Source organism: Schistocerca americana, chromosome 4 (genome assembly GCF_021461395.2).
Source record: "Schistocerca americana isolate TAMUIC-IGC-003095 chromosome 4, iqSchAmer2.1, whole genome shotgun sequence".
NCBI lineage: Eukaryota > Metazoa > Arthropoda > Insecta > Orthoptera > Acrididae > Schistocerca > Schistocerca americana.
In genome coordinates this window covers 823,743,394-823,757,368 of record NC_060122.1, presented here as the reverse complement: position 1 = coordinate 823,757,368, position 13,975 = coordinate 823,743,394, and the positions used below count along the sequence as shown (strand labels likewise).

General features: G+C 39.9%; 1 protein-coding gene across 1 annotated transcript in view; it reads right to left on the bottom strand.

Moving 5' to 3' along the window:
- LOC124612275 (autophagy-related protein 2 homolog A) overlaps positions 1–13,975 on the bottom strand; it is a 492,429-nt gene that overhangs the window by 381,489 nt on the left and 96,965 nt on the right. The window contains exon 6 of the mRNA XM_047140377.1: positions 1,296–1,624. Coding sequence (XP_046996333.1) covers positions 1,296–1,624 — 329 coding nt within the window. The remainder of the gene's footprint in view (positions 1–1,295; positions 1,625–13,975) is intronic.

The window sequence follows — 13,975 nt, the reverse complement described above, 5'->3', positions numbered from 1 at the left end:
ATGAATTATATGTTGTAAGGAGAGTTCCCACTTGGGCAATACAGAAAAGTTGGTGTTGGTGGGAAGAATTTTGATGGCACAGGCTGTAAAGTAGTCATTAAAGTGAAGCACATTGTGTTGGAAGCGCGTTCAGCAAATGGGTGGTGCAGCTGTCTCTTGGCCACTGTTTGTCGGTGGCCATTCATGTGGACAGACAGCTTGTTAGTTGTCATACCCAGGTAGGATGCAGCAGCTAAGTTGGTAACCAAATGGCCGCTTTCACATGTGGCAATGCCTTTGGTGGGGCAGGAGATGCCAGTGACAGGACCAGAACAGGTAATAATTGAAAGAATGTATGGAACAGGTCTTGCATCTGGATCTAGGGAAGGGATATGAGCCACAAGACAAGGGGTTGGAGAAGTGGTGGAGCAGGAACAGAAAATGTTATTGTGTAGATTGAGTAGGTGGGAGGGTTGGTGGGGACACTGGGGAGGATATTCTCATTTCAGAGTACGAGGAGAGATGGTCAAAACTCTGGCAGAGAATGTGATTACTTTGCTACAGTATTGGATGGTACCAATTCATGAGAGTGGTGCTGCTTTGTGGTTGGACAGTAGGTATGTGGGGGATGATAAATGACTGTTGAGACAAGGCATGGAAGGTCTGTTCCTGGACAAGATTGGGAGGGTAATTTTGGTCTGTGAAGGCCTGAGTGAGATCATTCGCAAATTTGGAGAGGCATTCCATGTGCAAATGACAACTAATACGCTCTCTGTCTGTATGAATGTCCACTGCCAAATTGTGCCCAAGAGACAGCAGGACAACCCAGTTACTGAACATGTTATACAACATGATGTGCTTCACTTTAATTACTGCCTCACAGCTTGTGCCATTGCACCACTTGGAAACTTCCCACAATCACCAGCTTTTCTGAACTGTGCAGTTGGAACCCAACAATCAGTATTTCCTTCTCATCCCATCCTGTAAGTCTCCCCACACCCATGGTTCTGGATGACATTTTTTATCTATCCAATTACATCATATTGCGAAAAATTGATTAGTCTCTTGTTACAAAATAATTCTAAGCATTTCATGAATCACTAGGTACTATAGTAAATGACTTAAGAATATCACATTTCCTTGAGGTATTCAATGTTACCACTTGTGACTACAGGTGTCAGTACATAAGGCTCTTAAAAGCTGTCTCAATAAATTTAACGCCACAATTTATGGCACATATGAAATAATTATTATAAATGCAATACCATTCATAAACTGTCAAAAGCAAAAACATAGCATTAACATATTGACATTACCTGGTGTCTTCAAGATCAGGTGTGGACAGACCATGCAACAGCTCCAGAAGTACATGGAATTGCCTTGGAGATATAAATAAAGACAATGAACCGAGAGTCAGTTCCAGATCAACTTTTGGTCCAGGTACTCCTTCTGCTTGCTTAAGTTTGACACGCAATTCTTGCCGCCCTGCCAGTTTAGCAAAAAGTACTGGATCAGGTTCCACAGACAGATTTCTGTGCTGAGTGTGGTCATCTGCAGCAACAGCTGGTGGAATTGTTTGCAGAGGTGACACTGGAGATGATGATGATGGTGTGACAGGAGCTGTTCCAAAATTGTAATCTGAATTCTGAAGAACACAAAAACTGGATAAAAGTACATTTAAAGAAACATAAATTATATCTCATGTGATTAAGTGAACATATAGATTTAATTATTTTGAAATTCAAAAAGGTATTCAAAATAATTTCTGAAGTGCAAATTTTTCTCAGAAGTCTTACAAGTATTGTAGAAAATGTTTTTTCTACCCTTTCATAAGCCATCTATAGCTAATACCATAAAACGTACATAAAATACAAGCATCAAACTATCAACATCAGATATACAATTTTAAACATAAGTTTGTTGCTCTTTGCACAGTACAACTGCAAATAAAATATATTAAAAAACACGAGTATGTAACTATGTGCCTACATTTAGTATTTTTAAATTTTTTAAAGACATCATAAAGCATTTCAGAGACTGTGGACAAGCTACCTTTTTTATGTGACAAATAAATTTCTTAATAATTAAATTCATGTTGTACTTTAGAAAAGTTAAAAATATTCCTTGAGCAATAATTAAATGTTCCAGCTGATGCACACTAAACTTCATTCTTTTTTGTTGTTAGTAATATCTACAGAAGCACTAAATAGATTTTAATATAAAAAAGCAGGTGTACACATAGTAAAATGCAGTGACGGTAGTTGCTTCTACGTACAGCAGTATGGAAGAGAATTCAGCACCCAGTTCAATGAAAATGAGATCATTTCAGTTTGAGAGTCACAAGAAGTCAGCAACATACACAAGAATTTATGTAGCAGGGTGTAATATATGGAATATGAAGAAAAGGAATATTAGGGCTTAGTGCCTCACTGACAATTAGGCCTTCAGTGTTGGAGCAAAAACTAGGATTAAGGAAGTAAAAGAAAAATATACACTACCGATCAAAAGTTTTCCATCACCTATCCCAACTAAGGATTTGTGGTTAACACAGGGTTTCCATTTTGAATATTCTATCATATTCCTGTATTGATAATAAAACAAGTACAACCAGTAAAGTAAGTTATGTTATGTATTTGACTGGTTGTTCACATACAGGGGTGCTGATAGTATCCACAACAACACCGACATACCTTTACCTAAGATGGTTCCATTCAAATAGGCCTCTTTCCTTCAGCTGTCTGGGTAGTAATCAGTTCATATTAGTTTACAGTACATCATGTGCATGTAGCAGTGTGTTTGTATAAATGATTAGGTTCATACCATGTGACTTCATAATGTGACATAAGCATGATATTGGAATTGAAAAGTGTGGAGCAATCGTAGCCCTGCATCACGAGTACTATTATAGTAGGACAATAGCAACAAAAGTTGGCAGAGCCCAATCTAGTGTGGTGTGTATGTTGCAGCAGTTCAAGCAAACTGCTGTCAATGCAACTGTTTTACGATCTGGAAGACCCCATGTCCGCATCATACAGGGAAGATCAGTTCATATGTTCATACACATCCAACTATGTCTGTAACACAGGTTTTAGTGATCACTATGCTCAAATTCAAATGATGAATGTTGCAGAAGTCTCACAACTTCATAGAATAACATACAATGTAATCATATATAAAAACAAAGATGAGGTGACTTACCGAACAAAAGCGCTGGCAGGTCGATAGACACACAAACAAACACAAACATACACACAAAATTCAAGCTTTCGCAACAAACTGTTGCCTCATCAGGAAAGAGGGAAGGAGAGGGGAAGACGAAAGGAAGTGGGTTTTAAGGGAGAGGGTAAGGAGTCATTCCAATCCCGGGAGCGGAAAGACTTACCTTAGGGGGAAAAAAGGACAGGTATACACTCGCACACACGCACATATCCATCCACACATACAGACACAAGCAGACATATTGGTCTTTAAATATGTCTGCTTGTGTCTGTATGTGTGGATGGATATGTGCGTGTGTGTGAGTGTATACCTGTCCTTTTTTCCCCCCTAAGGTAAGTCTTTCCGCTCCCGGGATTGGAATGACTCCTTACCCTCTCCCTTAAAACCCACTTCCTTTCGTCTTCCCCTCTCCTTCCCTTTTTCCTGATGAGGCAACAGTTTGTTGCGAAAGCTTGAATTTTGTGTGTATGTTTGTGTTTGTTTGTGTGTCTATCGACCTGCCAGCGCTTTTGTTCGGTAAGTCACCTCATCTTTGTTTTTATATATAATTTTTCCCACGTGGAATGTTTCCTTCCATTATATTGATACAATGTAATCAATTTCACTACTGAAAATGTGGAATATTTCTTTTCTCCTGAAGGGGGAAAATTGGAATGATATATACAACTATAATGATACCAATGACAAATATAATAAGTTTATGACCACATTTACCTTTTTTTTTTTCCTTCTTCAAATAACTTTTTCCAAGGAAAAGTTACACTCACATCCGTACAAAAACAGTCAAGTGGATCACAAAAGGGATAAAGATCTGAATTTCTTACCTACCTCAAAAGGTACCAAAAAAACTAAAGTAACATGACAAGTTAAAAAAAGAGAAATGGGTGCAAGGTCAGTAAATCATAATAATATATGGATGATTAAGAAAAACTACAAACTAACTGGCCCCAGACAAGTGGCTAGTGCTTTCAACCGTTATTTCTCAAACATAGCACAGCAGTTGATGAATATGTATAATGAAAATCAGCCAGCCAATACGAGACTAGAGTCAGATCAAAAAATTTTACTCTCATGTACGCTGCGACACATGATGAACTATCTAAAATTATAAAGGAAAGTTCAGACAGGAGTATCAACAATATTATAAAAAGGATAGATCACTACTCACCATAAAGATGACATGCTGAGCTGCAGACAGGCACAATGAAAAGACTGTTATACACTGAGCTTTCAACCAAAGCCTCCTTCAGAGAAGAAAAGAAAACATACATACATTCACACAAGCAAGTAAGTAAGTACAGGGTGCAGCACTTAAATTCAGATAAATTTCAATTTTAACTTCCCCCATATCGTATTTACACCAGAGGTTGCGACTGGCCTTCTTGAAAGCCACAGGCATCTGGTAAACAGTCAGAACCTCAAAATTGCCAAAACGTTAGGGACAAGTGTGGAGTACAAATGAACAGCCGCGATTATAGAAAGTCTTAGCACTAGGCGTTAGCCCCCTGAAAAAGTTCAATTCTTCAGATACCCGAGTTCAACTGTTTACAATACTGTGGTCAAGTATGATGCTTCAGAGAAGTCTGGGGAAAGTTCTGCTAACCCATTGAGGAAACCTCATTCAAGCAATCACTTGTCACGAACTGCAGCAGTCGTCGAAAAGGCTCAAGAGCTGATTTCCATGGAGCCAGGGCAATTGCTAAGGATACTGACAACAGTATTGAACGTCAGGAAGCAAACAATGTGTTGGATGGCAAACGAGGACCTCATACGAGCCATTTAGTCCCAAACTGCCTCTTGGATAATGTTGACATGTCCTCATCGAAGGAGTTTGGCCCCCTAATGGGCCAGATTTGAAGCCCCTCAACTACAATGTTTGGAGCATAGTTGAAAGAGCTACCAATACGTTAAGGCACCCTAATGTTGCACCTCAATGCACTGCTATTGAAGCAGTGTTCACAAATATGGACAGCGCTGGTTTAAAAAGTGCATGCAAGTGCTTCAGGACAAGATTGGTGCTGGTCATTTCAGCTGAAGGGTGTTACATCATGTGATGTTAACTCTTGAAAGATACCACTATTTATACGCAAAACAATTTTTATTTTCATTTTTATTTTATTTTAATAAATTTGCTTTTAAAAAGTTTCATTTGTCCGGATTTAAGTGCTGCACCCTGTACACCTTACACACACATAACAGCACACACTGGCGGCTGCGACCACAATTGCACTCTACTTGCTTGTTAGAATGTATGTGTGTTTTCTTTTCTTTTTGAAGAAGGGTTTGGCTGAAAACTCAGTGTGTAACAGTCTTTTCAGCATGCCTGTCTGAAACTCAACATGTCATCTTTATGGTGAGTAGCAATCTATTGTTTTCATAATATTGTTCAAATTATAACGGGAGTACCTAATAAATATTCAATGGGTTGCCGATAAGATACCGGGAGTTAATATCAGAGGTAGAGCAACATTTACTGTAGAACCATTAGCAGACATATTAACTGAGAGTGGTGTATTTCAAAATACAGGGTGGGTCAAAAGTCACTACCCACTGAAAACATTAAGGTAATCCTGCTCGTTTGTGATAATTATAGTTTGAAACACCAGAGTTCATTGCTATATTTTTTTCAGATAATTACTGATACAAACACCAGAGCTTACTACTATTAAATCGAACATCTCTCACATTGTTTATTCTTGATTCTAACCTGTTTTGAAGATGTTTTCTAATGAAGAAAGAGTTTTTGCATTAAAAACATGGTATAAAGGTGGATACAGCAGGCTGTGGGGCTGCTGCAAGGAGTCCAAAATTATGAAATGGAACACACTGATACACAAAATGCACTTTGTCAATGATCTGGCAGCCAAGAACAGAAAAAGCATTGAGTCCAAAGATATTTTGGGCCAACAGTGAATTGACCACCAACAAGGTAAATTGCCATTCCACCTCTTGTAACGCGTGGACAAGAAGAACTGCCCTCACAAAGGAATGTGCTGTTTACTATATAACACAACCTGATGGAGAGGCCATTGCAGCTCCAGACAGCCCAACAGCCTGTTCTTATCTAAGTTAACAAAGCTGACCATCTCTCCCATGTCACCTGAAATTTGACCAGCTGCCCATCCACTACTAACATCAGGAAAATATTTGTGGGACATCGGAGACAGCCCCAGAGTCCAATGAAAACACAGGGGCATATGATGACTAAATCAAGGCACATCAAATAGTTGCAAATGATCAATCAGCTGGCATACCCCACACATTCCTGGTGTGTGTGAGCAGTCATGGCGAACATGCAACAAATAACAATCGGAAAAGGACCGCCAGCTCGCCCAACGTGCAGAAGAGGAACAAAATCGAGGACCTGAAAAACGACACTTGTGGGAATTACAATGCTGGGAGCAGCGTGAACTCACCAAGCTCAGCACAGGCAAGGAGGGGCTGTACTGCGACACCACTGCACCAGAAAATAAAATGTTGGCAACACATAGTGACTCAGCAGGAAGCAAGGCCATCTGGGATATCCTGCGTGACACTGGAGGTTGTTTACCAAATGCACCCAATTGACCCTCCTGCCAACTATCTGAAGGGTCAGACAAGGCCATAGACTGAACCTTGAGATCAGGAGATAATCTTATAATCACATCCTCAATTAGCGAGTCTGCATAAGAGGTAGAACATTTTGGACACTGAAAATGACACTTGCACGAGAGGCCCAGCAAATTGGCAATCTAGGGCACACACAACTGCCCAAGGTGCTTGTAGTGTTGGTTAAACTGCAACCACACTGCCACCACATGGGTTTCATGTCCAAACTACTGTGCAAGCAACCAACAAAGCTCATCAAGGGGAATTTTCTTGGGCTCAGTGGAGGGCTTCAAATTTTGGACAACATTGTATAAACCCACACTGCTAGACAACAACAAGGCAGCCTTGTCAACTGAATCAACGATACACCTTACCTGGCGGTGCAGATAGAACTTACGCATGTAATTCTCCCACCTTTCCATCAACTCATTGAAACTGGTAAATGGCATTGGAAGGGACTCTGAGGACAACCTGGATAAGCATCTATGTTTCACGTAGAAGAAGTAGAAGAAGAAGAAGTGGAAGAAGAAGAAGTGGAAGAAGAAGAAGAAGAGGAGGAGGTGGGTTTTCCATATGAAGATGGCTGAAATGTCGTTAGATGAAATATCATGGGAAGATGTTGATGTCCTCCAGGTCCCAACCTGAAATCTTAAGGAATACTCATTATGCTGGGAAATGTTCAAAATCACATTAGGTGTAGGTAGTACACAAATATCTTTGGAGTGCTTGAAATGCACGGCCAATTCAAACTTAGTTTCTTTCCAGGATAACAGGTTCAAGAATGGTGAAATTTCACCAGAACGGGAAATAATTACTGTGTGATCCTTAATTTTTTCTTAAATATGTTTGGAATTCAGTATGTTAGTATATCATGGAAGAAAGTAATTGTCAAGTGTTATTCTGCTGGTAAAATACTGGGCACATGCCTCAAGTATAAAACTTCCTTTTGAAAAATTTTGCATGTCTGGGTTACTAAGCAACTAGCCAGAAACCTAAAACAGTTACAGGTTGCCTATCTAACAGCATCCAAGGGCAACAAGAATCTCATTTTCAATATTCCATGAATTACTGACTGAATTAAAAAAAAAAGAATAGTGTCATAATTAAGAGATATAATATTATGTTAAACGTTTAACACAATAAGACAAGTACTATAGTTAGAAACCATGTGTGCATATGGGGGCAGTGTAACTGACACCACACAAACACACAGACTTTACTCATCCAGTATTTGATTACGAGAGCACTTAGTGAAGTCCAACACACTTTCAGCATAATTTCAAACCTTTTCTACACTTTTTATCAGTTACATGCTTAATAAAATATTTAAAACATTAATTAATCTGTAAAGTAGTTATAAATTTGAAGTTGTTTTACAGACAGGAATTCAATTCTTTAAAAAAATTGTTGGTTTACTTGTATTTCAGATTGCATTTTCTTCATGCTTCGTGGAGAAGGGTAAAAACTTTCAGAAATGTTGGTGGATGCAACATTGTGATACGTGGTGGAAGGGCCACTTGTTGCTGTTGCGGAAGCAGGTGAAACATCTGGTCCTTGTTATGTTCCTGCAGCTTAAGCACTTTATCATGCTAACTGCAGATGTTATTGGCACAATCTCATGAATGTGCAATCCTCATTTGCACTAACAGATATCACTATTTAGGTGTTACTTTTCTGCTGGACTATGACGATCTTCAATCAATGATGTTGCTGAAAGTACCGTATTTGCCAATGTATAACCTGCATTAGCATAAAAGATTCATGTCTGGAGAACATGCTGGCCACTCTAATCAAACGATGTCGCTATCCTGAAGAAAGTCATTCACAAGATGTGCATGATGGGGGCACGAATCGTCGTCCATGAAGACGAATGCCCGGCCAATATGCTGCCGGTATGGTTGCACTATCGGTCGAAGGATGGCATTCACGTATTGTACAGCTGTTACGGTGCCTTCCATGACCACCAGTGGCGTAAGTCGATCCCACATAATGACACCCCCCCCCCCCCCCAACAGCAGGAAACCCTCACCTTGTTGCACTCGCTGGGCAGTGCATCTAAGGCGTTCAGCCTGACCTCCAAACACATCTCCGACGATTGTCTGGTTGAAGGCATATGCTACACTCACTGATGAAGAGAATGTGATGCCAATCCTGTCCATTTGGCATGCTGCTGGGCAAATCGGTACCACACTGCATGGTGTCGTGGTTGCACAGATGGACCTCATCATGGACATGGGGAGTGAAGTTGTACATCAGGCAGCATATTGCTCACAATTTGATTCATAACACAACGTCCTGTGGCTGCACAAAAAGCATTACAGCATGGTGGCATTGCTGTCAGGGTTCCTCCAAGCCAAACAACTTCGCTTTGGTTCACTCCAAGACACCTGGACACTTCACTTGTTGAGAGCCCTTTCTGGCACAAAGTAACAATGCAGATACAATTGAACCTCAGTATTGACTGTCTAGGGATGGTTGAAATACAGACAACACGAACTGTGTACCTTCTTCCTGGTGAAATGACTGGAACTGATTGGCTGTTGGACCCCTCTCCATCTAATAGGCACTTCTCATGCATGGTTGTTTACATCTTTGGGCAGGTTTAGTGACATGTCTGAACAGTCAAAGGGACTGTGTCGGTGATACAATATCCATAGTCAACGTCTATCTTCAGGAGTTATCGGAACCGTGGTGATGCAAAACATTTTTTGATGTGTGTACATCATATATCTAGGCCACATAAATAAGTAAAAGCGATCAATTTCAAATCTGCAAAATTCATCTACAGAGCTAAAGGAAGAATACTTGAAGCTGCCATAACAGAATATGAATCCTCATACAACAAATTATCCTCTGGATACTGAGGATGCAGTGCACTACTAATTCCACACTTCTTAAACAATTTCATCACAGTTTCGATTTTTATGGAGACCTATGAAGCTTTGATCCACTCACAAACTTGAGAAATGCTAGATGTGTTGCTCCTTCATGACAGTGTAGTTTCAAAATCTGTAGACTGCACCCATCCGTTCTGTTCCCTTTATTAAGCCCCTTAAATGGTTTGTTGATACATACATTTAATGGTTGAAGCTCTTCTAGAATTACAGCTAACTGAGTCTTCAATACATTCCGTCTCCAGGTGGCCTAGACCACATCTTATCTATCCAAAACCTCATTCCCTCTCCATCCAGCCAGCCTTCATTGCGTACATGAATGAATACTCCGTTTGCCAATTATTCCTTAGGAAGCACCTTTCTTCTAAAAATCAGAAGTGGTGGCAATTTTGTCCCATCAGAACAGCAAGCTAAAACGACTCTGTACTGCCTGAGGTTTTGGCAAAAATGCTTTTGGTGCTCGTGGAATCCGCAGTGTTGTTAGAAGGCACATCAAAGACCAGTGAAGTCTCTTCCATGTTTTCAGTTTGTGAAAGTTCAAAGTTTTCTCTTTTCCTTGTGTTAATGACAAATTGATGAAATTCAACAATTTGTTCTTTGTACTCAGCTGCCATCTTCTGTGATATCTTTGTCTTCATTGACATACAAAGCCAATACCTCTTCATATATTCTGAACTTCATAATGTTGATTCAGTAAAAGTCAGCAATCCCTTTGTTAGTGGATATCGTTTTCTCTTGATGAATGATCATTTTTGTAGAAACTGAAATTCCCACTTGTGTGTTCTCTAAAATAGAAGTATTGATTTCTCCTTCAATTTTTGTCTATTTAAGAGTTCCAATTCCACTCATCAGATTATGTTTATTGCGAGGTGCTTTCTTTAAATCATTTTCCTGATTCTGCAAAGTTATTATCATTTTTTCAGTTGGAGGTAGCTCAAAATGCCTTTCTGCAGCCCTATTTCCATGCTTTTTACCGTATGGAATCACGTGCAACTTAAATGCTGTGGCACAGCAATGCGTTTCTCAGTCATAGGTTGCAAATAAAACTACAACTTAGGTATGACACAAGTGGACTGCCACACTAAACACAACAATAACTGAAGCTTGAACAAATAATATAAAAGCCATTAATGAAGGCACATGTCCATCGACTGAACTCGGTGTGTTGTGGTCTTCAGTCCGAAGACTGGTTTGAAGCATCTCTCCATGCTGCTCTATCCTGTGCAAGTCCTTTCATCTCACAGTAACTGCTGCAGCCTACATCCTTCTGAATCTGCTTACTGTATTCATCTCTTGGTCTCCCTCTGTAATTTTACCCCACTCACTTCCCTCCGATATTAAACTGGTGATCCCTTGATGCCTTAGAAAGTGTCCTATCAACCGATCCCTTCTTCTAGTCAGGTTATGCCACAAATTTCTTTTCTCCCCAATTTTGTTTAGTACCTCTTCATTAGTAATGTGATCTACCCATCCAATCTTCAGCATTCTTCTGTAACACCACATTTCAAAAGCTTCTATTCTCTTCCTGTCTAAACTGTTTATCGTCCATGTTTCACTTCCATACATGGCTACATTCCAGACAATTAGCTTGAGAAATGACTTTCTAAAACTTAAGTCTATATTTGATGTTAACAAATTTAAGAAATGCCTATCTTGTCATTGTCAGTCTACATTTTACATCCTCTCTATTTCAGCCATCATCAGTTATTATGCTGTCCAAATAGCAAAACTCATATACTACTTTAAGTGTCTCATTTCTGAATCTATTTTCCTCAGCAACACCTGATGTAATTTAACTACATTCCATTACCCTTATTCTGATTTTGTTGATGTTCATCTTATATCCTCCTTTCAAGACACTGTCCATTCTATTCAACTGCTCTTCCATGTCCTTTACTGTCTCTGACAGAATTACAACATCGGCAGCAAGCCTTAATGCTTTTATTTCTTCTCCTTGAACCTTAATTCCTACTCCAAATTTTTCTTTGCTTTCCTTTACTGCTTGCTCTATGTACAAACTAAATAACTTTGGGGACAGGCTACAGCCTTGTCTCACTCCCTTCTCAACCACTGCTTCCCTTTCGTGCCCTTTGGTTCTTATAACAGCCATCTGGTATCTGTACAAGTTGTAAATAGCCTTTCCCTACCTGTATTTCACCCCTGTTCCCTTCATAATTTCCAAGAAAATATTCCAGTCAGCATTGTCAAAAGTTTTCTCTAACCTACAAATGCTAGAAATATAGGTTTGCCGGTCCTTAGCCTATCTTCTAAGATAAATCATAGGGTCAATGCTGTATCGCATGTACCTACATCTCTCTGGAAATTTTTTCCTTTTATTAAACTGACTGCCTGGTAATTTTAATGCCTGTCAATAGCTGCTTTCTTTGGGATTGGAATTATTACATTCTTTTTGACATCTGAGGGTATTTTACCTGTCTCTTACATCTTGCATATGAGATGGAAAGAGTTTTGTCATGGCTGGCTCTACCCAGGCTATCAGTAATTCTGACAGAATGTCATCTACTCCTGGGGCCTTGTTTCGACTTAGGCCTTTCAGTGCTCCATCAAATTCTTCTCGCAGTATGATATCTCCCACCTCCTCTCCATCTATGTCCTCTTCGATTTATCCTTGGTAAAGTTAGAAGCTGAAGAAATGAATTAAAATTTGTGCCACTTCTGTGACTTGAACCCTGGTCTCCTTGCTTACTAGGTCAGCGTGCTACCCATTAGACTGCCACGGCAGTATAGCTAACACAGCTGCAAAACCAGAGAGCCCTGGTAGTTGTGACAATTTAAGAAGGGGAAAATCAGCTGAATATGTGAACTGAAGTTTGTCTTAGGAAGAGCATTGGACTAGAGCAGTCCGTGCAACTGTTTTAGTTACACTGCTGTGGTGGTGTAATGGCTAGCACATTGACCTAGTAAGCAAGGAGACCAGGGTTCAAGTCACAGAAGTGGCACAAATTTTAATTCATTTCTTCCGCTTCTAACATTTTTGAGGATAAATTTGAGACACACATGTCTCCAAGAAAATTTAATTGTATCAGATCTATAGATTACCAATGACTGAGAGATAGGTAGGATTTCCCCTTATGTCCCAGGCTGGGGTGCTATTCCAATACCGGAGAGCCTCGGCAATAGTGACGATTTTAGAAGGGGTAAATAAGCTGAAGACGTGAACTGAAGCTTGTGTTAGGGAGGTGGACTAGGGTAGCCCAAGCAGCCGTGTTAGCTATACTGCTGTGCTGCTGTAATGGCTAGTGCACCTGCCTAGTACCCAAGGAAACCCGGGTTCAAGTCCCAGCTGTGGTAAGTTCCACCTGTGACACAAATTTTAATTCCTTTCTTCAGCTTCTAACATTATCGTGATTAAATTTTCATCTCCCTTAACTATTCACATAATTTCTTTTATCTCATGATACATTTCTTCAAACTCTTCATTGTCTGCGGAGGTAGTTGGCACATAAACTCGTACTACTGTGGTGGGTGTTGGCTTTGTGTCTGTCTTAGGCATGATAATGCATTCACTATGCTGTTCGTAGTAGCTTACCGGCATTGCTATTTTCTTATTCATTATTAAACCCACTCCTGCATTACCTCTACTTGACTTTGTATTTATAACCCTGTATTCACCTGACTAGAAGTCCTGTTCATCCTGCCACCAGATTTCATTGATCCCTACTATATCTAACTTCAACCTATCCATTTCCCTTTTTAAATTTTCTAACCTACCTCTGTGGCTAAGGGATCTAACGTTCCAAGCTCCAATCCATAGAATGTCAGTTTTGTTTCTCCTGATGATGACATCCTCCTGAGTAGTCCCTGCCCAGAGATCCCAATGGGGGACTATTTTTATCTTCAGAATATTTTACCCAAGAGGACACTATCATCATTTAACCATACAGTAAAGCTTCATGGTCTCTGCAAAAATTATGGCTGTAGTTTCCCCTTGTTATTAGCTGTTCGCAGTGTCAGGAAAGCAAGGTTGTTTTGGTTGATGTTACAAGGCCAGATCAGTCAATCATCTATGCTGTTGTCCCTGCAACTATTGAAAATGTTGCTTCTTCTCTTCAGGAATCATATGTTTGTCTGGCTCCTCAACAGACATCCCTCTGTCATGGTTGCACCTATAGTACAGCTAGTATCACTCAGGCATGCTCGCCACCCCACCAACGGCTAGGTCCATGGTTCATGGGGGGGCAACTGAGCTCAACACAACTGGAATGCTCAAAATTCACAAGGAAGATAACAATGAATTGTTTCAATCCCAAACAAATTTTGAAGAAATGGAGCTT